We start from the raw sequence: 25,841 nt of genomic DNA on the forward strand, positions 1-25,841 counted from the left end.
GCCTCAAGATGGCGGACACAATGAGCCGGTGCCGCGGCGGTTGGCCCTGAGGAGACCGTGAGAAGGAACGGTCGGCGAGGCCCCACAGTTCGGAAAGAAGAGTGTTGCACGAGCAGGAGGAGGGAGAGGGGGAGGCGGCCCGACTGTCGACCACTCTCCCGCTGGCCGCCGGCGCGGCGCCCGCCCCGCCCCGGTCGGCTTCTCGGCAGCCCGCCCGCCCGCCGGGCCCCGCCCCGGCCCTGCGCCGCCGCCGCCTCCAGCAGCCGCCGCCATGAAGCTGACCGACAGCGTGCTGCGGAGCTTCCGCGTCGCCAAGGTGTTCCGCGAGAACTCGGACAAGATTAACTGCTTCGACTTCAGCCCCAACGGCGAGACGGTCATCTCGAGCAGCGACGACGACTCCATCGTGCTCTATGACTGCCAGGAGGGGAAGTGAGTGCGGCGGTGGCCTTGGGCCCGGGTCCCTCCCGCCCTCCCTGTCGTGGCCCAGCTCTAGTCCCGGGGCCCGCCCTCCGCCCCGGCCCGGCCCCCAGCCTGTTTTGCACTCTCCTGCCAGGACCCCGTCTATTCCGAAGACGTCCGGGAGACTTTTTCTTTTTAAAATAATGATAATGATAATAATGATGATGATGATAATAATTATTATTATTATTTTGGTTTGCCTTCGGCCTCCTCAGAAAGCATTTTTGCATCGCTGGCCAAACCCCAACTTGACCTTGACCTTTAAACGTCGGGTCCGCCCACCGCGGCCCCAGCTGGTAGCTTTTCCGCTCCTCGGACTCCCGTCAAAGGTGGCGGTCGGCTCTGGACCCCCGCACAGAACCGTAGAGGCTGCTCTGCTGCTTCATTCAGCAGCGGCCGCTCGCTCGCTCTCTCTGCCCTCTCCTCGGTGACCTCGATTCAGCCCTGGCACACCGCCCATCCCCTGCCCCTCAGCTTCCCGCGCCGGAAGGCCGCGTGGGTTGCAGTTGGTAGCTGTCAGGATTTATTTGCTGTGCCTCTTTGGGCCCCTCTGTCTTTTCTTTTCTGTTCCAAATCATTCTCTTACTCCCCCAGCCCAGATGCCCACGTTTATAGTTAACTTTTTAACAACATCCGAAACTTTTCCTTTTTGCCAGACACAAACGAACTTGGCCGTCCCATTCCGATATGAATGTGAACTTCCCCGTAGAACAAAGAAAACTTCGTCTAACAATTTCATGTTTCCGTTATACCTTTTTTTAAAAGTTACATTTTATGGTCCATTTGGATTTATCAGAATTCCGAGTCTGATCATGACATTTCTAGCTTGCCCCAAAAGTACTCTGGAGACTCACACTTGTATCTCTGCAAAATCTTAAAAGCACAGCATTTTGCCTTTTTCCCTGGGACCTGTCAGCTTCGCCTCATCCCTATGGACTTGCTTTCTCCGAGTCCTTGCTAAATTGTGAGCTCCTGTGGAGCAGAAACTGATTTATGCTAAGTTTTGTTTTCCCTCAGCCACTTTGCCCAAGCAGGGTTGTGGATGTTTGGCTTAAAGCAGGCTACTGATTTTGTCAGACTTCATCTTGTTACTTTGTTCTCCATCTTATTTTTTGAATCCTTGAGTTTTTCTCTATTTTCTCCATCTGTTCTTTTGCCTGTTTTGTTTAAACTGGTGTCATTTATAAACTTTCTTTTGGAACTTGTCTCTGTGAATTTGGTTATCTAAAGTAATGCTGTATTGGTCTGAGCTATAATGTTCTCCCCAGTTTTTTCCCGCTGGGGCTGCAAGAAGGTATTATGTAACTGGCTTTTGCTCTGCCTGCAGTATGTGGAAAGAGTGGTCTATAGTGGTGGTCATGGGGCACGAGAATTGTTAGCTGGACCAATGTTGAGTGAGTGGAGTCAGTATTATTCATTTCCAGGTATGGCCACTTCCATTAGCTTGGAGGAGAGAGTAACGTATAAAGTTGAGGTGGGGATAGAGGTTATAGGGTCCTGGAAGTAGAAGTAATTTGAAGCTGACTTTCTTGAAATGTTTAGTGCTGTGCACAGATTAGAACCTCTCCCTGGAACCTGAGAATGGCGATGTATATCCTTGTTAAGAGGAAGTGAAGGTTGTAATAGCATTTCTTCACAGTTTGTCTCCAAATGTGGCATAATTTACACTTGTTGATAGGAATGACTGACTTGAAGTCTTTGTTAAAAGTAAAATGTTAATGTTATGACATAGTGGAGTTCATTCGTGTAACACTTTTACATAATTACAAACTTAAAGGAAAGTTACAGCACTGTTTCAAAGAAATCCCATTTGATCCAATAATTGGTAACATTTTGCCCCTTTTGCTTTATCATTCTCTACCTAAGTGTTTATATGTATGCTTTTTTTCTTTCCCCCTGAACCATTAGAGAGTAAACTGGAGGTATCCAGCCCCTTTATCCCTAAACACTTCAACATGGATTTCCTAAGCACAAGGGCATTTTCTTACATAACCAGAGCATAGTTATCCAAATTAGGGAATTTAGCATTATTTTCTTTTATCGATTAATGGTGACCTTGTTTCATTGTGATCTTTGGTAAGAGAGTGGCCTGATAGTTAGGAAACCTGGGTTCTAGTTTGGCCTTGTGACCAGGTACGTGACATTGGTCAGATCACTTCTCTGGCCTTTAGGAGTCCTTGATCCTAAGTGGTAACGTGAAGGAAAAAATTGCCACTTGTGTAGGTCACTAACTTTGGAAGAAAAATAATGTTTCCTTGAAAGGCATAGTATCTTTGTTAGTTGGTACTAATGTTAGAATTTGGGAGTTTGAAATGGCTAAAACAAGATTCTTCATGCTTAGTATTTTCTATGTTTACTGTTCATTTAAACTTTCTTTATAATGGAGTTTATCCATTGTGTGATTTTTCAATTTGAAAGAATACATATGAAGGGTATCACTGTGGTAGGTGATGCAGGTTATTCAAATAGAAGACTTTAATATTGTTTCTTTGTACCTGATCACCAGAATCATAGTTTGTGCAGAGAAGCTTACCACAGTATTTGTAAAAAAAAAAAAAAAAAAAAAAAAAAGCTTGGGCTTTTTAAGATCCTCTGAAATGGATGCATTAGGATCTTGCTTTCAAACTAGGAGATAATATGTGGTAAAAGATTTTTGTTATTAAGAACAAAACTTCAGGTTCATATTATTGATAAATTTGAGACAAATAGGCCATATATAAGTGGAACTGGAATTTTTCCTTAGATTATACCCTTTAAAATTGATTCTTCAGGCTCTGTTCTTCACTACTGTAGACAGACTGAAATACTAGGATGAGTAAGCTTCTCTTTCTACTAGAGGAGCAAAGTCAACTCTTAATTTTTTTTATTTTTTATTTTTTTGAGAGCAAGCACATGTGTACATGCTCACTCGCACGCTCACTCACTCCTCACTGGTTGCCACATGGCAGAGCCCAGGATAGTGAACTTGACAAGGTGGTCTTTGAGCTGATCTGTTTATTTACCCGATCTTTCAGTAAAGGTGAGAATATGGAAAAAAAGTAAGTGCATTTGGAGTGAGAAGTCTTGTTTGTAAACAAGTTTAGTGTAGGGAAACCTTTGACGTCACTGACATTAACGAAAATTGAAAGTGCAAATGATTGACTTTTTGAAGCTGCGTGAGTCACCTGATTGTTTAGGTTCCAAGAGGATTTTACATTGCGAAGGTGAACTTCTTTTTCATTAATTCTTGGTAATCATTGGTATAGGATTTATGAAATCCTCCTACACCTAAATGTAGTTATTATGAAGGTTTTGATTAAATATTTTGCTGAGATCAGTTTTCTTCAGAAGTCCTATAGAAGAAACATTTAAAGAGCTTCAACAAATGGATTGCTGATCTCTAGCTTAGAAATATGTGATTTTACATTGAAGTAAAAAGAAAAGAACCAATGATTGATTTTGCTAGGGAGGGTTAGATTTGCCTTCTAAAAGGCTCAGTAAGTGCTTTGGACCTATAGGACAGAGGGGATGGAAATAATAGTTTATATGAGGAAAGGCAAACAGTTCTGCATCTGGTTTCAGTTTTGATAAATTATTTCTTTTTTTTTTTTTTAAATCATTTCTTGAAGAAAGAGCTTCTTTCTAAGTGAATGGCTTAAGAAAAGTTCTGGCTTCATTGATCTGACATATTCCTATTTTCCTTTTTCTTGTAAATTATGATTTGTGTTGTTTTGGATGTCTTTCCTGCTGAATAGGTGTACCTTTTCTCAAAGCTTACTTTTGAACATTGTAATAAAGACTGAATTGAGCCCTCAGATTGACTTCCACTTCCTAACTTTGGCATTCGGTGTACGGAGGTGAAAGGCTATTGCACTTAATTGATTCTGTTTGTTTCCTCCCTTTTGGAAGAAATTCTGTTTGTTTCCAGTATTAGAACTTACTGCAGATCTTCACCCTTCCCACATCATTCAAGTGCTTCTCTTTATGTGAAGATCCTAGATTTTGGTGATGGAGAATTTTGATGGTTTTCTTTCTCTGTCCATTTCCTTGTTAGACCAAAGAGAACCCTGTACAGTAAGAAATATGGCGTGGACCTCATCAGATATACTCATGCAGCAAACACAGTCGTTTACAGCTCTAACAAAATAGACGGTAAGCAAGCCTTCTTTTTAGGAAGTTTGGTTATGGTTCAATAGTTCACAGAATCTTTGATTAATTCTGCTTTGGTTATATAGTTACTTTAAATTTTTGTATGTTGTTAACTATACTAACATTGTTATGACTTAAGAGATACTGGAAGCAAGGGATTAGTACTTTTGAAGGACTTGAAACTGAGTATGAAAGGTCTCCAGTTTAGAGTGGAGAGTGGAAATAGGGAGCAACCAGTTGTATTTACAGTTTGTACTTTTGGAAACTTGAAAGAACTTTAGAAGAAGTGAAAGGACACTTGACACACAGCAAGTGGGTAAACAATCCTACCTTCCCATTCAAAATATATAGATTTGAGAAAAGTTTCACAAACGCTTCAGTTTAGGGGACCTTAGAAAAGTTTTTGGTGTGTGCCCAGCCATTTATGGTCTGTGTCACAAAGGACAGTATACTGACCTCAGTTACTTGGATTTTAGAGACTTTTTGATCTGAATTTTATCCCTTTTTCCTTTTAAATAAAGGTAATGTCTTTGAAGAGTAAAGAGTATTTTTAGAAATTAAACTTGTGAATTTCTTTCTCTATTGAAGGATCTCTTTTTACCTGCATTCCCCTGGGATAAGTCATCCTCAGTTGCCAGTGGTAATTGAGCTATAACACTTTCATGTTGGGACTCTTTCTTTTTTCTTTTTTTATTGATTTATTGGTTTTTTTGTTTTTTTTTTCACTTTTTGCAGTAAGATTTTTCTAATACCATTCAGCAAAGATTACTTTGACTACTATTTTGGCTATGCCTACCTCAGAGCAGATGGGTAGAAAGAAGTCTTTTTTTTTCTTTCCTTATGAGACTTTTCTGCCTATACTTGATTTTTAGTAAGTATATCATTCTACTTTTCATGCCTCTATTTCAGAAGTGGTTTTCTAAGTACGCAGTGCAATTGATGCTTTTGGACAAGAATATAAAACATTAGGATCTTGAAACATATCTCTGTGATCATCTGAATGACTGGTATATTTCTTCTGTTGGAGTGTTTTTCTGGGTGATTAAATGGGGATTCTCCAAATATGGTGCAAGATGAGGCAAATGTGTGGCACTTGCAGCTTTGCTGCCAGGCCTCTGCTGTGAGGATGTTGCCTTTCCTGTCCTGAGTGCATCCTGAAGAGTTCCTCCAACGCTCCGTATCCTTTTGCCTGATTCCAGGCTGAGGTAGTAGTTTGTACAGTTTGAGGGTCTATGATACCACCCGGTACAGGAGATAACTGTACAGGCCACTGCCTTGCCAGGAACAGCGCACCAGCTACCAAGTAGGGCGGAGAGGATGGCGACACCCTGCTCATCTCTGGGAAACCAGGTAATGGGAAGTCTTTTTCTGCATAGGGCAGGTGAGTAGTTCCCAGCAATAGAACAACCAGGAAGGCTTTGTCATTGTCATTTGAGAACTTTGAAGATGTTTTCAAGGAAAACCATGTTCAATTGTTGAAAAACCAGAGTGCCGTTTTCCCTCTCTAAGGTTAAATGCCCTGTTACTAGTACCTTTGTTAACCACTGGAATGACCTGGTGCTTTTGGCCTCTTTGTTCTTGTGTTCTATTTGCCTCCAGAATGTTTTCTCTACCTTTTTTTTTTCTTCTGTATTTTGGCACCATTTCCTGTTACCTCTTTCTCAACAACTGTTCCTTGTTCCTAGTCTTCTCAGGGGCATAATACTTTCCAGTTCTGTTCTCTATGGCACTTCATTCCCTTTCCACCACCATCATTTTTTTGTTTTACTTTTTCAGAAGGAATCATTTGGTTTTAAGAGTGTTTGTCTTATTTGCCCCAAGCACAAATCTCTGTGATTATTTTTTTTCCTTGATGTTGTCAAAATCTTACTGCTATGACTTGGTATAGTTCATGATTTTGCTTTTTAAATGTCTTAAAATCTTTTTAACCCCAGTTTCCTTACTTCTTCTTTTGGCCACTTTATTATTATTATTTTAACTTCTCTACATAAGGGACCAGTGGATAGTTGGTTAATTAGAAAAGTAGTAGAACATTACTTCTCTTTCCATTTTGTTTAGTTTTAATGTAAATTGTATATCCAGTTTACATTCAAATGAGGTGAGTGGTGACATGCTGTCGGAAAACCCTGGACAAAAATATTATGCCAGAGTCAAGTTTGATGCTCAGCTTAGCATGGCTGCTTCATTCTTTGAGCCTGTTTCCTCAGCAGCTGTATGTTTTTCTTTAAGGCTTGCCATTCTGTGGGCACTAAAACTATTGTGAGTTTTTTTTTGCAGGGCGAGTGGTAGGGCAGGGCATATTTGTAAGACAGGTTTCATTGTAACTGCAGAAGCCAAAGATTGGTAGCAACAAGATTTTAAACATTGCTCTATATGCTGTCTTAAGAACTCTGCTTTTGAATTACATGAAATCTCTAGTGCTGTGGAGAGGAGTTATTCACCGTTATTTATTCATACCTTACTTGGGTTGTGGAAAACTATGAATTCTTTGACCTTGTCTTTTCGAGATGAAAATGCAAATTAAATTCCTTTAAAAATAGTAGGATATCATTATACTTTGTCTTCTTACAGATACTATTCGTTACCTGTCCTTGCATGACAACAAATACATCAGATACTTTCCTGGACATAGCAAAAGGTAAGACTGAAGTGTTATAGAAGCAGATAGTTCTTTTATACCTGAGGTTATCCAGAGAATGAGTGGAGAGGTTTTATTAGTGAACTGAAGTTAGTTTCTCGCCGCTGTTTGACATACCTCTTAATCTTCTCTCGTTAACCCTCCTTAAACATTCAACTCTTGATTAATTGAGGTTGTGGAGGCCAGGTTAGGACTTCATCGATAAACCAAAATCTCAGTTAAAATATTACTAGGAAAAATGAGGATTAAAGATAATCAGTGGAAATCTATGTAGTAAAAATTACATTTTGCATTTAGGAATCCCGGATATCAGACATCCTTTAATGGGCTTAATGTATGAGGCCTTCTGGTATAGGTGGCCCCCATTTCAGCAGGCCCCTGTCTACGTAAGCATGTTCCACATGAAGATCTTAATGAGCATGAAAAAAATTAGTAAATAAAATTTGTCCTGTGTAACTTTTGAAAGTCAAGAAGCTTGTTTCCTCATTCTATTTTGTAAGGCAGGTTGCTTCTTTGTCTCTTAAAATTCCCCTGGTATTTTTTCTCCAATTTTTCAAGTTTGAGTTGAATGTTAAACTCATTTTCTCTTGGATGATATTTTAATCACTGGTGCTTTCCTTTGCAAATGTACGGTAACCCAGTACGGCTTGGAGTGATTCAGATCCTTGACAGGAGGTGGGCCGAAAGCACCGTTTTCAGCTGCACTTCTGATTAGGCAGGGCATTTCTATGTTGCTGAAGATAAGATGTGGCAGCTGTTGGTTTCTGTGCAGTTCCAGAGGGAAAATGGCTTGGGACAAATGTTTTTGCTTGTTTATAGTTAAAGTGATGTTCACAGTTATACTGTATGTAATTAAGAGTTGATTGCAGTTGTTTGAAATCTTTCCAATCGTCCTAGTTGCCCAATCTCTTGACTTCCTGATCTTAGTAGATGACTTTGTCCCTCCTTTTTTGAGAAAATGAAGGCCATCCAAAATGAATTCTTTTCAACTGTCTCTTCTACCTAAATTCCTCTCTTCCTTAGAATCCCTTCCTTGAGAAAACCAACCTCCCTCTTTTTACTTGCTTCCATCTTCTTACTGGACTTTGCTGCCTACAGACTTACTCAGTCTTTCTTATCTTAAATTTATTTCTTGAGCATATCCACGCACTTCTTTTTACCATCAAACAAGAATAATCTGCATATTCCCATCTTCAGCTCCTCATACTCATTCACGGTTTAACTCAGTCATCTATGGTGTAAGCCCTTTACTCCCCTTTCCCTGCTGCCTCCAGGTAAAATCCACCGCCTTTGGCTTTTCTTTTGGTGCTCAGCTTCTCAGTAAAACTTTTTTTCCCCTTTGACAGCTGACTTTCCATCTTGGTTCTGCTCTTGCTATTCTTGGCCTGTCTTTTTTCTTTTGTGACTCTAAAATAAAATAAACCAGGTTCTACCGTAGCTTTTGTTTCCTCTTGGTATTTTTTCAAGTATCTCCATCACTGATTTCATTCACCTCTGCTCAGATGGCTTCCCAAATCAATATTTTCAGCCCATGATTTCCAGACTCAGCTTTCATCTGCAGGTTTTATATACATCTGTGCAGATGTCTCTTCCATGCCCCCACCTGACATATCCCACACTCCACCTATCACTGTTTTGTTACTTGGGCCAGCTTCTCTGTCTGCCTCGTATTTCTTCATCTCTGCCCCTTCCAGTTCTCTCGACTCAAAGCTTTTGTTGTCTGTTCTTGTCTTTTCCCCTGCCTTCCCATCCAGTGAGTTGTTAAATCCTATTGATTCTACCTAGGGTTTAACCTCATGTGTCACTCTCCTCCTTTGTTTCTGTCCTAGCTCATGTCCTGTCAGGTAGATTGTTGTCAAATCCTAATTTCACCATCCCTCCCCATCCTGCTTCCACACCCTGTTTTACAGTTCTGACCACTTCATAGCCTTCCTCAAGAAGTCTTAATGGTTCTATGCACCTGCCTGCTCCTTCCCCTTGGAGTCAGATTCTCCTCCCTCTGTCTCTGAGCCATTTTCCCAGTGTTATCTCCCACCACTCCAGTTGAGGTGAACTCTGGGCTGCTTCCTGAACATCAACCTCATGCCTTCCTATCTGGCACCTCTGGAAAGGCATTTTACATTGAAACTCTATTTACCACAGGTGCTGCTGCTTTTGGAAAGCCTTCTCTGACCCTCTCTGGAGTTGTCTGGACTAAACAGTTAAGCTTCCTTGGAGTCGAAGTCTTGCTCTTCCTTGTATTTTCTGTACCTCTCATCATAGAGCCTTGTGCAAGATAGACTTCCTCTGAGCTTTTGACCTGAATGCTGTGGCGTAAAAATTAACATGCTCGTGTACATTCTGCTCACACTGTTTTATTACCACCTCAGCATTCCCAGGAAATTTTGTCTTATATTATCTTTTAAATTTTTAAGTTGAGGAGCTAGTGAAAATGTTAGTTTACTTATAATGGAAGAATTTTTTTTTTTGGTCAAAAATTTTATTTTTAAGGAGAAAAGTACATTTTCTCATTTTCTATTCATGGCATAAATTTTAATTCTCTCTAGTAGAGCCAAAACCTCTTGAACCCCTTTCAGTGTCATCTAAAACTTGAACTTTCTCTGTTTCTACATTAAAAAAAAAAATCCATTCACAAATGACTTGTGCCATTTGATCACCTTTTTTGACTTCAAACTTTTCTTCATCAAAATTAAACAGTACATCACCAACATTTCCTCTATAGTTGTCACCTGTGACACTAGCTCCTGTATCTGTGAAGTGTTTTGCAACCAAGCAGAAGGTGGAACTACTATTCCACAATTCCCAGAAGGAAGAACCATCTGAGTGTTCATTTTCACAAGGGCTTCCGTTATAGGTGATTGTGTAGAGCCATAGGCACTATACAGGTCCCCCTTGGTCAGGGCCATGGCTTACTCTAAGAAGCAGGTAAAGTGGAGTCACATGCCGCCGTTCACAGTTTTCCTTCAGTTTCTGGATTCAGTTGGATTCAGCTGGGACCAAAATGCTGTGGAGATGGCGGGTATCTTCATTGCAGGACATAGCAGAGCAAGAACATGAGCAGATGGTACAAGAAAGCTCCAGATTAGCACTTGGGAAGAAATGTTTTTCAGTGAGTGGCTCTTAATGGTATAACCATAAAAGGGATCCATATCAGAAATACAGTTGCTGGGGGAAGGTATAGCTCAAGTGGTAGAGTGCATGCTTAACATACACAAGGGCCTGGATTTAATCCCCAGTACCTCCTCTAAAAAAGTAATAATACTAAGTAAGTAAACCTAATTACCTTCCCCAACCCAAAGTAAAGAGAGAAGGGAGAACCACTGTCTAATTCCAGAACATTTTCATCAAACCCTGTACCCATTAACACTCCCCACTTCCCCTCTTCCCAGTCCCTGGCAACCACTAATCTACTTGCTGTCTCTGTGGCTTTGCCTGTTCTGGATATTTTGCATAAATGGAATCAGACCATTTGTGGTCTTTTGTATCTGACTTCTTTCACTTCATACATGTTGTAATGTGAATCAATACTTCATTTCTTTTTATTGTCAAATAATATTCTGATATGGAGATAACACATTTTGTCTATCCATTCGTTAGGTGATGGACATTTGGGTTGTTTCTCCTTTTTGGCGATTATGAATAATACTTTAGTGAACATACATGTATATTTCTGTATGGACATATATTTTCATTTTTCTTGGGTATATACCTAGGAGTGGAATGTTTGGGTCATATAGTAACACTGACTTTTCGAGGAAATGTAAAACTTTTACCATTTTACATTTCTACCATCAGTGGACGGTTCTAATTTCTCCACATCCTCACCAACACTTAATCTTTCTTTTTGATTATAGCTTTGCTAGTGGGTATGAAGTGGTATCTCATTGTGATCTGATTTGCGTTAGAATCATACATTTGTATGCTGTAGTTTTAAGTTGCTTTTTTCATTATACTAATTGCCTTTGGTTGTTCCAGATTGCTTGTGTTACGTGTGTTTCTTAAAATGGCATTTTTAGGAGAACAGGTATATATAAGTAGGCAGGTAAAGTGGGTTAGAGTTCACATCCAATTTTTGCAAATATTTTACTTCATCTCCTATTTATCTTGGTGCATTGCAGGGTGGTGGCTTTGTCCATGTCACCTGTGGATGACACTTTCATTTCTGGGTCTCTTGATAAAACCATTCGACTCTGGGATCTCCGATCTCCTAACTGCCAGGTAATGCTACCTCACAGTTACACTTTAAGTGTTTTCTATGGTAGGCACTATCATCAACTTTCCCTTTCCTTGAAAGGGAAAGTTCTGCATTCTGGGATCCTAGATTCTTTTTAAATTTTGAAGAAAATCTGCTTTCCTGGTAGATAGCTGGTAGTTAAGCTAAATCTTAATCCAGTGCATATTCGTTATGATCTGTGGCTTACTGCTTTAAAAATAATTTTCCTGGAGCCTTTGAGCTATAGGTTTTAGACTCCAAGGATTTATTTTTATTTGAATTCAGTGTCTGTAAAATTATATAGTTAGGGTTGATCTGAAATCAGTTGTATGGAGACCTGCTTTTAGAAAACTTCATTTTAGTTAGTTTTATGTTCGCTTTTTCCATTTTGTAGGTAGGATGGTATCTTTCTGTGTCCTTTTCTTAGGTTTTATTGAGAAAAGTAAATTATATAGTGGTAGGATCCAGGGTTCATTAACTTTGATTTCTTTTTTCTTAGGGTCTCATGCATCTACAGGGCAAGCCGGTTTGTTCTTTTGATCCTGAAGGATTAATTTTTGCTGCAGGTGTCAACTCTGAAATGGTCAAACTTTATGATCTTCGCTCTTTTGATAAGGTGAATCTTTGAATCTTTGAACTGTCTTGATATTATGGAAGTTTTGAAGGGTGAGATGGACATTTAAGAGCCTTTTCTAGAGTATTCAGGCACTTATGGCCATTTCAGCTACTTTCTAGATGCTAGAAATTTCAAGCCAGAAGTTTCTTCAGGGTTTGGTGTATCTCATTGGGAACCTTATGGGTTTGGCATTGGCTGTTTATAAGTGCCAGTCAGTGGGACTGGTGCCTCCACATGCATCAGATTAGTTAGCCTTCATTGAGCACCCTGAGAGGATGGAGTTCAATGGTAGATTCCTTTTGTGAACTTGAGAAAGCAGCACGAAGTGCCTATGTATTTGGATCTCATTTATAACCTTCTGTATGCCTAGTGGCTCCTCCTCAGCATACTAACCCTTAACATTATCACTTGCTGAAAAGAACCAAAAGCTCTCTTTTCTCCATGGTGAGGAGACAGATCCTAAAAAGACAATGTACATATCACCACAAACACAAAGAAATTATACAACCCTTGACCGAAAGTCATGTTAGAAAACTTTGTGTTTCCAGTATAGAGCAAAACAACAAATAAAACCATAACTATATAAACAACAACAACAACAGAAAGCCTTTTCTAGCATAGAGGAGTGTGTGGTAGATATAGAGGGTGTTAGAGCAGTACTTCATCCTCTGCTTTCCATGGTCAAAAAGGAACCTAAAGGGAGAGAATGAGATTTGGCTCTAGCAGAAGGAATTATTGATGTACCTTGGGCCTTGGGCTGCTGTTTTATCTTTTGCAGGGTCCATTTGCAACTTTTAAGATGCAATACGATCGGACTTGTGAGTGGACAGGACTTAAGTTCAGCAATGATGGTAAACTCATCCTCATCTCCACCAATGGCAGCTTCATTCGTCTCATCGATGCATTCAAGGGAGTGGTGATGCATACATTTGGGGTGAGCTGACAGCTTTGGAGCATGGTTTTTTCCCATGCTCATACCTTCTGGGCTGAGAATTGTGTTAGCTAATTGATGGAGACTGGCAGTTGTCCTTGGCTCACTGATCAAGGCATGAACTTATGTTTTCTTCTTGCATATGATTTTATTTCTTGTGGATTCTGAGACATAACTTCTCACTCAGTGACCCAAGTTTAGTGTTTAGATATTAAATAATTCCTGACCATAAACATTTTCTTGCCTCCTTAACTATGGAGTTGGGGATAAGGGGTGAATTGTAAAGGATGGTAGCTGAGTTTGGAACCTTGTTGGCACTATGCATGAAGAGAGGGTTTCACAGAAAGGGAGGTGATGTGTATGCTGGGTCAGTATTTGTAGGCAGTTACTTTTTGTTAATGGCAATATAATGAGAATTACTGTTCTGCTTTTTTTTTTTTTTCTTTTTAGGGTTATGCCAACAGCAAAGCTGTCACACTGGAGGCCTCATTTACTCCAGACTCCCAGTTCATTATGATTGGTAAGCTTCCTTTATCACCTTTGGGGGTTACTCTGGTACTGTGTATTATATAATTTTTGTTAGTTTTAACTAATTAATATATTATTTATTCTCCTTTTGATAGATAATCTCAGATTTTTGTGTAGCCATTACGTCAAGGGTGTAGTGTCTTTAAACTGTCTTTACTGGGAAGTGGCATTAGTGTTGTTCTTCCCTGGACCAACATAGAATTAAACTCTACAAGCACTATCTTACTAACTTCCTGATGTAACTTGGATTCAGTCATCTTAGTGTAGATGTTGGTAGTGTGATGATATTCAGTCCCCCTTTTAAATGAGAAAACTGAAGTTAGAGGGGAAGTGACTTGGCCAGGAACAAGTAGCTAGGGTCAGAATCAATTCCCGAGGTGTCTTTTCTTCACTGCCTTTCCTACCTCTCAACCTGCTGAGGGCTGGGTCCTGAAGCTTGGCCTCTCTCCAAATATTAATCCACGTCTCTTTCCCACTTGTCTTTGTATTATGCCTTGAGCTGTTGTTATATTCCTTGATCATCCTTTTTTTTTTTTTTTTAATGTATTTATTTTAATGGAGGTACTGGGGATTGAACCTAGGACCTCGTGCATGCTAGGCATGCACCTTACCCCTGAGCTATACCCACCCCACCTTGATCATTCTTTTCAGGTTCAGAAGATGGCAAGATCCATGTCTGGAATGGAGAGAGCGGGATAAAAGTAGCTGTGTTGGATGGCAAACACACAGGCCCCATTACCTGTTTGCAGTTCAACCCCAAGTTTATGACCTTTGCCAGCGCATGTTCCAACATGGTATGTGAACAGTGGGAGATGTCCTCCAGCTGGGGCCCCTTTCCAGTTGAGGTGGTGAGTGGTTCAGTGAGCACAGCAAGCTGTGTTCTAAATAGGTACATTACAAGCACCCAAGTTCATGTTTCTCAGCTGGTGACTTCCCTGTTTCACCTCTATCTGATCTCTGGTCACGCTGGTCTTTTCACTTTTGCTTTTCTTTCCATGATCTGGGATCGCCTCTGAGCTCCCGGGAGATCTTAGGCCAGTTTTTGCTCTAGTTCCTGGTTTTATGCCCAGATTACCTGGGGATGTGCCTCACAGCTTTTTGGCTTCTTGAAATACTTTGAACCAACCTTTTGTGGCTGCAACCTTTCAGTTTTCCATTCTTCTCAGTTTATGCCGAGTTCATCAGAAATTCTTATAGTGGATTACAACTCACCACTTAGAATTTCCTCCAGGCCCCTATGTCTTCCTAGACAACATTAGCAGAACAAAGTGTCAGTGAGTCTTAGCCTCCAGTTTCCTTTTGGCATCTCCTAAGAGCCTACCTGAGTATTTAGGTATGAGGCATTTCATTACTAGCCTACCCAGAACACATTGCCTCCATCTCTCTCTGTCTCTCTCTTTTTTTAACTAAGAAAACGGTATCTGAAAAAAAATGCAGCAAAATAATCCAATCCAGTTCCTCTCATTTTTCACAGCTCAGAAATGAGAGGGCCTGTCTGAGGTCACTTGGTAGATTAGCAGTGAGGCCAGGTTACCCAGACATCCACCTCCAGGACAGCACTTCTTTTTTTCCTTACCACTGGACTACTGTGGTGGAAGGTAGACGGTATTGGAGGGAAACAGAACCAGCTTGCTTTCATGTAAATGAGAGATTGTTTCTCCACAGACTGCATAGACTCCATAGACAGAGTCATTTGGTCAGGAGGGAGGGCCACCAGCCATAACTCCTCCACCTTTGGGTTTGGGAACCTTGATAGTGTGGGAAGGGCTAAGAAAAACCCTCAGCAGTGAAGAGAGAGGCTTGGCTTTTTAAAGTTGACTTACGTTCTCCTTCCATTCAGGCCTTCTGGTTGCCCACCATTGATGACTGACCCTCATGCTGCTCAGCTGTTTTCTGTACAGTGAGGGTGGACAGCAGGAAAAAACTTAAGAGAGGACTACGATAATAGTGGGATTGAATCATTTGACTGGGCTGGAGAGCATCCTTCCACATGGCCTTCCTAAGGATGTACTGTACATCTGCTCAAAAGAAAACAAATTGCTTTGCTGAGCTTCTTCAAAAGGACTCTTGGTGTGGCAGATTCAATTGGGACTTGGATTTTCCAGCTGTCACTGCACTGAGCTCCTCCAGAGGAGTGACCAGACTCATGATTAGGGTATGGTGGGGCCCACAAGATGCCTCCAATTTTGAATGTATTTGCTGATGAGGAGTCGGTAAAGTTGTCAATTCGCACATCCCTTCTCCCACCCCCGTAGATGCATGGGAAGCCGCAGTTCTGGTTGCTAGATGCTAGGGCAGCTCAGTGCCCCTTGTCCTCACCCTGCATGTCTTGTTACTGGGTCTCCCTGTGTCGTTGTGGCATTATTCCACAGCCATCATGTTACTTAGGTGCCAAATATTTACAGAAATAAGTCTCCATGTATCTTAGGGTCAGAAAGGGACAGGTACAGAAGGACCTTGCTTGCCAGGAAGCCCTGCAAGTTAGTCATGTGAGGGTGGGTGATTTGGGGGTGGGTGATTTGGGTATGCCTCAGGCTCTGGGTGTTGGGCGGAAAGAAGGCCAAGAGCCTGAAAGGGAGGGAAAGGAGGGGTAGCAAGTGAGTTCCTAGGGCCGGGAGGTTTAGAAGCAGCCTGGTGTGGTCCCCCATCATCAAAACAAACCTGCGGTCCTTCTGGGTGCCTGCCAAGCTTGGTTGTATACAAAAGCAAGGTGGGCATCTATTTTTGTACATGAGCTACATCACGCTTTCCTGTGGGCCAGTATTGTGGAGTGAGTCTGAGTTGTTTACACTGATGCCTTCCCTGCCCACCACAAATTGTGTACATAGTCTCCAAATGATACCACCCCTTTCCCAGCTCCCAACTAAGAGCTGGCTCCAGGCCTGTGTTATATGTTCTATTTAGCCTTTTTATATATGACTTGGGATTTCTGTTTGTATTTTAGCACAGTGTGTGTACACCTTCATTTAAATATATCATGTGTGCATACATATATACGTATATGTATGTATGCATATCTATCTATCTATATATATATATTTAAAAAGTATCAGTTCAGCTGAAGGAGATGGAGTCCTGCGCCCTGGGAGAAAAACTGCATCCTTGCTAATAGTGTTTGCTACAAGTGTTAGTGAGTCTTCCCTATTACCTTTTTCCCTTTGGGAGACTGAACAAAAGCAAAGCTTTCAAGTGTTTGCTGTCCCCATGGCAGCTAAGCGAGGGTCTTGGAATGACTCCCCTGTGTTCCTCAAGCCACACTTTGGGGCATTCTCTGCAGTATTAGCCCCCTTTTTGCCCGGTGATGCTCTGTCTGCGCCTGTCTGTGTGTGACAGTCACTTTTGCATGCCTTTTGTGTCTGATTCCCAGCATTTGGGGACAGGATGCTGGAACCAGAGCATTTTCAGCTTGTCTGAGGCTTCTTTGCCAATTACAGGTCACTCCTGTTTACCTGGTATGTCTGCTTCCTTGCTTCTTTTCCTTGCCTTCTCTTGGGGGAGGGAGGGTTCCTGATCGGGACTGAGGTGAGCTGTGGCTAGCTCAGAGCCTTTTCTTCCCCTGCATGGCTTCTTAGGGCAGGACAAGTGGCATGTTATCTCACTAAGTTCTCAAACATTTAAGCAGGTAACACATTCCTTGCAGATCCAGAAACAGGCTCAACAAGGTTATGTATGACTTGCCGAAGAGTATTTAGCCACTGGGGAGGAAGCAAAAGCCATTATAGCCTCTGTTCAGCAGCAAGAATAGGCTGTGAATTGCTAGCAATTACCGTTTTGTTTGGCCTTTTTAGCATTTACTTTTTGACTTGTTCCTCAAACTTAAGGGCAAGGGGCATACATCTTCCCCAAACATAGACTGGAGTCTGCAGCTTCTGCAGTGCCACACTGTATAGCTCTGCATTCCCAGTAGAGGGACTTTTAGAAACCAGCTGATTTGAGCTATTACTGTCCACCCCAGCTTTCCAGGGTAGAAAATTCACGGTAGGAATAACTGTTCAGAGAGAGTACCTGGAACTGTGGGTTAACAAGAAAGACTGTCTAATTCACGTATCTGCAACCAGAGCAGCCACCAAGCATGACTTGTCTATTAGCAGGAAAATGTATTGAGTTCCTTTGTGGCCAGAGCTGAGGCACTGTGTCCTTTGAAAATATGTACTGCACAGTTTCTATTTATGGGGACCTGTGGCTGCAGAGCTAGCTCCTGAGATGGAAGAAAAGGGAAAGATGCAGCCGGACGTGACTGAAGATGATGTGAGAATAAGGCAGAATTAAGGGAAAAAAGAGTGTGGGTCAGAGAGGCTGAGGAGGACTGGGCTGCAAGGACACTCAGTGGGAGCCAGAGGTGCTTAAGCTCTCCTGGGAGTAGGGGGCATAGCACGCTCTCAAGAGTCAGGGCCAAAGCCACTGATTTATATATGACAGTGATGCTGCACTGCTCAACCACCAGCCAGTGGGATATTTTTTTTAGGAAAAAACTCCCCGTTGCAATCATAATTAATGCTTATTAAGAAAAATCTGGGAATTTTAAAAAGAATCACCCAAATGTTTGCCACCCAAATGTTACCACTGTTAATCTTTTGGTGTTAAATGTTCCTCTAGACATTTCTGTGCATAGATTCTTGGTGTGTTTACATAGTTGTTACTCTACTGTATATACAATTTTATGTCCCTTTTGTACTTAACATATAAACATTTTTTCCATGTTATCTGTCTTAAACAGAATTTTATGGCTGCAACCTCTTCCATTGAGTTTTCATAGCATTGTCTGCCTGGTTCCTAGAGTTGGGGAGGGGGGCTTGTCTCCTGTTAGTCCTCCTGGCTCACATTGGGACTCACTGTAATGCTGTGTGGGCGGGCTGTTGGGCTCCCTGGGACTGCCCCTGGTGACTAACACTTGTGGGCTGGAGAAACCCCTTGACCCAGCTCTCAGTGCATGGCAGCCTGGGTCTTCTCAACCTCAGGCTCTAACAAGCAGCCAGAGGGCCAGAAATGAATGACTGACTGGGAAGGGCCAGCCTGAGCCAACCTTGAGATCTTCAACGACTGCATGTGGCAGGTACCCCAGGCTGCCTTTCATCCCCTCAACCCTTGAGATCAGATTGGCAACCTCCAGCTGGAATGAGGTTTCATCCTGCTAGGTACTGGCTTCTGGGGGACAAGGATAGTGGGGCCTCTTTGAGGCTCCTACACCAGTTTTGGCAGAAGGCCTGGGCCAGTTGCTTGGTAACCCCATTGCTTGGGTTGGTGAATTGGTAATGCCGTAGTAGCTCAGCATCCTCAGAGCTACACCACCTTGGGCCTGCCACTTTGCCCACGGTCATTGGAGGTTGGCCAAAGGCTCTGGAGGGCAGGAGAAGGAGCATCCCAGCTTGTGAGTGGTAGGCCATGCAGACTCTCCACAGGACTGCTCAAGGAGGAAGAGATCCCCTCATGGCCTGATGGGAGGGCAACTGTAGCATTTGGCTCTGCTGAGAGACATGAACATGTAAGTCGGTGTGGCTGCCCCTGCAGCAGTTACTCCTGTCAGTTTGGCTTGCTCGCAATTGAGAGACCCACTGTTGCTCACTCCTTGTGCTTCAGCCTGTGAGGAGCAAGAGCAGGCTGGGTCAGAAGGAAAGCAGACTGGGCAGGCGAGTTGGCTCAGTAGTTGACATGGGTGATTGATTGGCAGGTACAGGATGTTGCCCACGCTTTGCTGGGGAGGCAGGGAGTAGGGACTGCTGAGGAAAGAGGAAGTAAAACTCCAGCAGGCTTGTAGGGCACACTCCTGTCTGCCAGCTGCCTAACTAGAGGAGTCCTGGAGAGGCTACGTAGTTTGTCAGGACCCAGCTGTGGATAGATGTAGGCCCAGAAGTGCTGGGCTATGGAATATGACTGAAAAATGAGTAATTTTGTAGTTTTTCCTATCTCTTCCCTAGAGAACGAGTAAATGGAGTCTAAAATGAGTTAATGGGCAGGAAGGGAGGTCTGAGAGCTTCCCCAGTGCATTAAATATACAAGCTTAACCATTAGTTCTGGGGCCTACTGGCCCTTGTCCCTTTCTGGCTGCAGTCTAGGGCTATGAGTTGTCTGGTAAGGATTAATCTCAATTGTAGACTAAAGTAGAAGTGGATCAGGGAAGAGTTAGGTAAGGTTGAGGTTATGAAATTCAACAAATAATTCAACAAATACTTCCCAAGTATTTGAGCCTTGGCAAGTGCTAGATGATTAAAAAACAGTCTTGTGGGGAAGATGAAGAACTAAGCTACTCATCAAACAGCAAGCCCTGGAGCCCCACCTGACTTGTCTCTGGTAAGTCTAGCTTTAATATAAATGTACTATAAACTTTATACTAAAATTACTGTAATTTGCATTAAAAAACAAAGGCATCCCATCTGGTATCTCAAGCCCAGAGCTCAAAGATGGTGGTGGAGACCCTTCTGTTCCCTGGGTAACAGTTTTCTCACTGGGGCTCCCCCCAAGTTGGGAACAGAGAAATCACAGTGCTGACTATGGGCAAACTTGTAAGGCAGAGCTAAAGCTAAGATTGATTTTTTAAGACAGGAACAAGGAAAAGCAGGTATACTGTAATGCCAAGTTGTACAGCAATTCATGATTCACAAGGGCTCTTCTGCACAGAAACATTTAATAGGAAAGCGATGAATATCAACAAAACAGCATTTTTGAGGCATCAGTCTGGGGCAAGGTTGAGGCCAGAAAGTAGCAATGAGGAGACCAGGCTAGAGGCAGGAGGAGAAATGAGAGCATTCTCCACTCAGCCAGCTCTGCCCCTTTTTGTTCTCCCCCTACTTTAGCCCCTGGGTTTATGCCCCTCCTTCAGTACAGAGGGGAGCAGGGCAGGACTTGAGCTGGTCTCCCCACGGGCTGCTTCAAGATGGCTGTTCAGCAGGTATGCATAAGACTTCCCAGAAGGCACCCTGCATGTGTTCTGGGGGTTGTTGAGTAGATATCCTGCTATTCATGGACTGGAAATCTGGATCCAAACATAGGCTGTTTGCCCTTCCTGGCATCTTTGGCCAACTGTCCCCATCACAGAGTAATATATTGGGCTGTTAAGGATCTTGTCAGAGAAACCTCGCATGGGTTTCCTAAGTTGTAAAGTGTCTGCCAGACGTTATTGTTGACATTAGAACTCTGCCTGCCTGCCAAAGCGGGGATCTGGGGAGCTGGATGCTCCATGTTCTTCCAGCACTGCCTGGTAGAAATGCTTTCCTTGAAATGGGTTGGGGTCGAGGGTAAGAGCCCTTAGGCTGTGTCTTGGGGTGGGGCAGGCAGACCTGCTGTTGATGATGGTGGAGGGATGCCCAGACTGCACCTGGTTTGTAAGTGGTTCTGGGATGCGGTGTATGAATCCTCAGTGGCTACTGCGCCCTTGGTGCTGGCTGTGCAAGGGAATCACGAACACAGAGATGTCATCGTAGGACACCTGCCCTTCCTGTGTAGGATTGTCGTCCTTCCCCTGTGTGCTGTGTATCAGCATTTGGGCCAGCTCCGAGAACCTGTGGGGACCGTCCTGCAGATGTACTTGGGGGCCAGAGAAAAGAGGCAAGGCCAGCCATCAGAGAGAACTCTACACGGGGCTGGACACTAAGGACCCAAGCAGTGCAGTCCAACCATAGGGCCAGACAGAGTCTGGGAGAGTCACAGATTGGACCATGAGAATCAGGACCCAGAGATTTTTGAGACCCACAGTCACCTCTGGGAAGCCTGAGGCAGCCCTAGTCTTGGCCACCTGCTCTGAGCTGGGCTTATCTGCAGTATTGTCTTCTTGGCCATACTACGTAGTATTACTGCTGGCACAAACCCAGGCCCAGGCAGATCACCAGCAGTAACCGTACCTGTGTGGGTCCTCTTGGTTGCCAGGGAGGAAGCTTCGCACCAGCCGTGCCACCTGCTCGTTGGACAGGACGTCCCAGAGCCCATCAGTTGCCATGACAACTAAGTCATCCTCCTGCGGCTCCAGCTGGTCCACATCCAGCACAGTCACCTGCAAGTTAAGCCTGAGGTTTCCTCAGCGCTCCCTTCCTGGCTCCCACCAGCCTCACTGCCTTCTTGGGCAGATAGAAGCTGGTGTAGGTTGTTGCCCCCTCATCTCACCTGTGGGACAGAGAGCAAGAAGGGCTTGAGCTGAATGTTTGTGTCCAGTACTCTAAGCTGATGGTCTCCTAGACCCCGGGAGACGGCCAGTGTTCCCAACAGCCGAGCCTGGAGACAAGGGAGGTATAAGGTGACAGCAAACAGCACCAGCAAAAGTACAAGTAAAGCACACAGAGGCAGACCATGGTCACCTGGGCTGAGGGAGAAACATTCTGTGAACTCGGAGCAGACCCCAGGACCCCAGCCACAGGCCCCAACAGAGAACAAAGGAACTCCCACCTCAATGGGGCAATTTGAGAGGGATTCTTGGAGGTAGCCATTCACTGACCTGCCTACCCTGTCCATGGATCAGTGGGTATTTGAGATCTGACTTCTCCACGCACTTGTAGCTCCTACCAAGAACAGACCCAACATCAACCCAGGCCCTATTTCCCACCTTATCCCCCCAATACAGAGCCACTCTGCCCAGGTGGAAGGGGACTGCCCCAGGCCACACAGCTGAGCCTGGACCCCAGGGCTCTTCCCATTGGATCCCCCAACCCCACCTTGCTCACCAGCCACTCATGTGGTGATCCCTGAACAAAACCTTCTGCCCCAAGTCATCCCCCTTCAGTCGCCGAGGGAACTCCAGTCGGGTGAACTCACCAGCCAGAAGCTCGGGGTAGACAAAGGCCTAGGGTAGGGAGGCCTTGCTCAGATCAGGCTCCCTTTGGTGGCCCTGAACGCAGGAATTGGGGCTCCACAGCCTCCCTCTGCCAAGGGCACCTACCAGTTGCTGGATCCGCTGACGTTCAGTCTCTGGTGTGAACTCAGAGCTCAGGGGCCGTACCTCATTCCTCCGCACCAAGATGGCTCTAATGGGGTTTTGAAGGAGAGGGAGAGGTCTGTGGTGGAGCAGCCTCCATCCTCACCCGTGGCCTCCTTCCTGCCAGCCCCTCCTCCAACCACCAGGGGTCAGCTCTGTCCATGCCAATCCCTTGCTCTAAATCCCCCATGACTGCCTAACCTAGGGCCTGCAGGGTAAAAGCTCAGTCTTTGGCCTGGCATTTGAGGTCCCTGTCCTCCCTGGCATCCACTGTCTGCCCTCCCACTTGACACATGCCAGGTATACAAACAACTCAGCCAATCTTGCCCATTTTTGTCTCTCCACTTCCAGCCCCGTTTCACTCTCCCCACTGCCTCAGCTGCCTGCCTGCACACCCGTCCCACCCTGCCCACCCTCCAGGGCTCACTCACCTGCTATCTCCAGCATTGGCCACATACAGCTTTCCCTGCAGGGACATGGCCACCAGGGCTGTACAGCCTCCCGCCTGGCCTGAGGCCTCCAGCTCCCGCCCGATCACCTCATCCTGGGGCAAACCGAGGCTGCTTTAGCTGCTGCTTGTCCTGCCACCATACCACTGTCCCCAGTCCCCATCCTACAGTCCACCTCCCCACCAGCAGCATGCCTGAAGTCCCAGCCCAAAGTCTAGCTATGACTCTAGGATCCCTGTGGTCAGGAGATCTAGACACATGCCTTGGGAGGGAGAGAATTCCTATTCAAAACAGCGAGAAAGGGAAACCAAGGTCCAACAAGGTGTGCAACGAGATGATGCAAGTAAAATAGCACCTAGCACATGGTAGGCGCTGGATAAATGGGAGGAGTTGTGATGACAGAGATGACCATTTGGTAACGAACAAACCAACCCAATCCTTCCTACCAATCTAAAGATCCTCTGCCCCACAACCCAGAGCCCCTCAGGTCCCTGGGCGTAAAACTTCCCCTCCTGCCCCAGCCAAAGGCCATACTCACACATTCCTGGAAGGCACTCTCCAGAGCTCCAATCACCAAGTCTTCAGCCCTAATGCCCTTTTCCTCCACAAACTGAGGGTCACTGGGGCAGACGCAGTGGCCACTGAGGTGCATGGGGGGCTGAGTGGCCACCATGCCCTCTACCACGGCCTCCAGCTGTCGGCGCAAGCAGGAGTGCAGGGTATTGGCAGCCAGGATAGCTGCAGCTGGACCACCATGCCCATCAAACAGTGCCCAGTAATGACCTGTCAGGAACTGTACAGGAAGGGCTTGGCATCAGGCTCTGCCTGGCTTCCCCAGTTGTCCCCTGGCCCAATGTGGGGCACTGGGGCAAGAACCTCAGCCTGCAGTCCTGGCCCCAGACTGTAAGAGGGGCTCAGGCTCAGTTGCACTCACTTCCTCTGGGCACAAAGTCAGCCACTCTTGGTCCTCTTCAACCCCAAACTCGTATCTCCGGATGCACAGCTTCCCACAGGCCGCCTGATCCTCATTGAACTCAGATTTCTCTGCATTGATGATCCTGAGGCCAGGAAGTGATCAGTGACCCTTCAGGGACGCACCTATGCCCCCGTGGGCACACAGAAGAGAGCTGGAACACAGAGAGGAGTCCCTCCCCCCGCCCCCCAGCACCAGCTCCCATGCTGTCGCTGAAACACATCTGGACAAATGCTGGAAATCTAACCGTTCAGTGACCTCAGGCCTAAGGTAAAATTCAGGGCTCAACCCTTCTGGAGCCTACCAGCTGACTTGGGCTAGGAGGTGAGGGGAAGGCTATCTGGGGAGATGTGGGGCTTCCTTGCCCATCCCCTGCCCCATCTCAGCCAGAATCCCTGTCCCATGCATCAAAGGGCATAACCCAGGGCAAGGTGGGGGATCTTTAAAGCCCAGAACGCTGGAACTCTACCCAGTGTCCCTACCTCTTTTAGAAGCCCCAGGGGTGCAGGATCTTCCCGACCTGCAGCGGGTTAAGGGAGACTGTCAAGGGTCCAGAAGATCCACTAGGTTGGGGAGGGGAGGGAGGATCCCTTACTCAGCTTGGCTTGTTTTCTCGGTCAGCACCGGACCCCAGGCGGGATCACAAGAGTGGGGGTCGCGGCGGCGAGACAAGAATCGCCCAGAGAGGGGTGTATCGGCGGGGGCCTCTCGGGGCTGGGCACTCACTCGGCGTAGCCTGCATTCCAGGGCAGCGCGCGGCCCCGCGCGGGGCTGCGCACCGGCCGGGCGTCCGGGCGGCGCGAGGCGTCGGCTGCGCTGGGGCTGGAACTAGAGCCGCGCAGGAAGCGGGGCCGCCGGTACGGCACAGGGCTGCAACGGGGCCGGGGCCGGGGCCGGGGCGGCCCCGGTGCGGGGAGCGGACCGCCTGGCAGGAAGCGGCGCCGGAACCAGTCGGCAGACATGGCGCGGCGGCCGGGGGCTGCCCGCAGGGCGCCGGGCGGAGGCTGGGCGGACGGCACCCGCCGGGCCGCCTGGGAGGAGGAAGCAGCGGGCCGGGGCGGGGCGGGGCCGGCAGGGCGACGCCCCCAAACCCCAGTTTCCTGCCACCCCCAGAGTCGTGCGCAGCCTGGGTGTCATGCGGTTCATCAAGTCTCCTAACAAGCCAACAAACACTGTTTATCACCCCCATTCTACAGGCAAGAATATTGAGGTCTAGAGAGGCGAAGTCAATGTCCCGGGTCACACAGGAAGCTGAGCGGGCTGACGCTCACCCACACGTGAGCCTTTGAGAGGGAAAAGCCCCTCCTCCCCACCCAGTGAGGCTGGAAGGGTTGATCCGCACAGGCCTGAGCCTCCAGGCTGGATCAGTGTCCGTGGCAGAGCCTCAGGCCTCCTCCTGCTGGACGCGGACCTTACGCAAGGGGAAGATGGGAACAAGATGTCCTTGGAGGTGAAAAACTGACACATTGAGTAAGAGTCTCAGAGCACAGTGTTCCCTCAGGTGACCTCCGTGCCTCACCCACTCGGCCTGGCACCCTCCACCCCCAGAAGGGGCTTGATGGTTACCCTGGCCTTCCTCATCCTTGATCCTCAGGGCCAAGCCTTATAAACTGCTGCTCCTTGAATCCAAATGTCCTCTCTGGACAGACAGCAGGCTCCTCACTAGAGCGTGAGTGACTGATGGGCAAGAGGAATCCATGGTCCCCAAAAAGGCTCCAACTGGTCAGAGTTCAGATTTGCAACTAAGAGAAGTGAATGACTTTCATCTGGGCTGGAGGCAAGATGTTGCAGCCTCTTAACCCCTGGCTAGCTGCCACCACAGAGTTAGCGGCAGTGTCCCCCTTCACATCTGCATGTTAACAGAGTGCTTCGTCACCCTCTATCACTAAGCCCAACTCCATGTGCAAAACAATTACTTCTATCTCATAATGAGGACTCTGAGGTGCAGAGGGGAAGTGTCCTGACACCTAGGGTTGTGCTGTTTCCATTATGACAGTGCAGCTG

General features: G+C 45.6%; 2 protein-coding genes across 3 annotated transcripts; one reads left to right on the top strand and one right to left on the bottom strand.

The window, feature by feature from the left end:
- Positions 1-16,573, top strand: WDR82 (WD repeat domain 82). Its single transcript, XM_074344769.1, has 9 exons — positions 1-432; positions 4,496-4,593; positions 7,162-7,228; positions 11,347-11,446; positions 11,941-12,057; positions 12,836-12,991; positions 13,439-13,508; positions 14,168-14,310; positions 15,357-16,573. The coding sequence occupies exons 1-9, from the start codon at positions 272-274 to the stop codon at positions 15,384-15,386; spliced, it is 942 nt and encodes a 313-aa protein (XP_074200870.1). The 5' UTR covers positions 1-271; the 3' UTR covers positions 15,387-16,573.
- A 3,546-nt stretch (positions 16,574-20,119) lies between these two features.
- PPM1M (protein phosphatase, Mg2+/Mn2+ dependent 1M) lies at positions 20,120-24,912 on the bottom strand. 2 transcript variants are annotated; one of them, XM_074344768.1, is made up of 10 exons: positions 24,564-24,912; positions 23,799-23,922; positions 23,403-23,657; positions 22,847-22,959; positions 22,380-22,464; positions 22,165-22,283; positions 21,939-22,002; positions 21,611-21,718; positions 21,352-21,500; positions 20,120-20,895 (listed from the first exon to the last, which is right to left on the bottom strand). In XM_074344768.1, exons 1-10 carry the CDS (start codon positions 24,797-24,799, stop codon positions 20,868-20,870), a joined length of 1,281 nt encoding a protein of 426 aa, XP_074200869.1. In that variant the 5' UTR covers positions 24,800-24,912; the 3' UTR covers positions 20,120-20,867. The 2 variants fall into 2 exon arrangements, with proteins under 2 accessions (XP_074200869.1, XP_074200867.1); XM_074344766.1 differs by having other exon boundaries at positions 20,120-21,012; positions 24,564-24,896.
- Positions 24,913-25,841: the final 929 nt, after the last annotated feature.

Source organism: Camelus bactrianus, chromosome 17 (assembly GCF_048773025.1).
Source record: "Camelus bactrianus isolate YW-2024 breed Bactrian camel chromosome 17, ASM4877302v1, whole genome shotgun sequence".
NCBI classification, from domain to species: Eukaryota; Metazoa; Chordata; class Mammalia; order Artiodactyla; family Camelidae; genus Camelus; species Camelus bactrianus.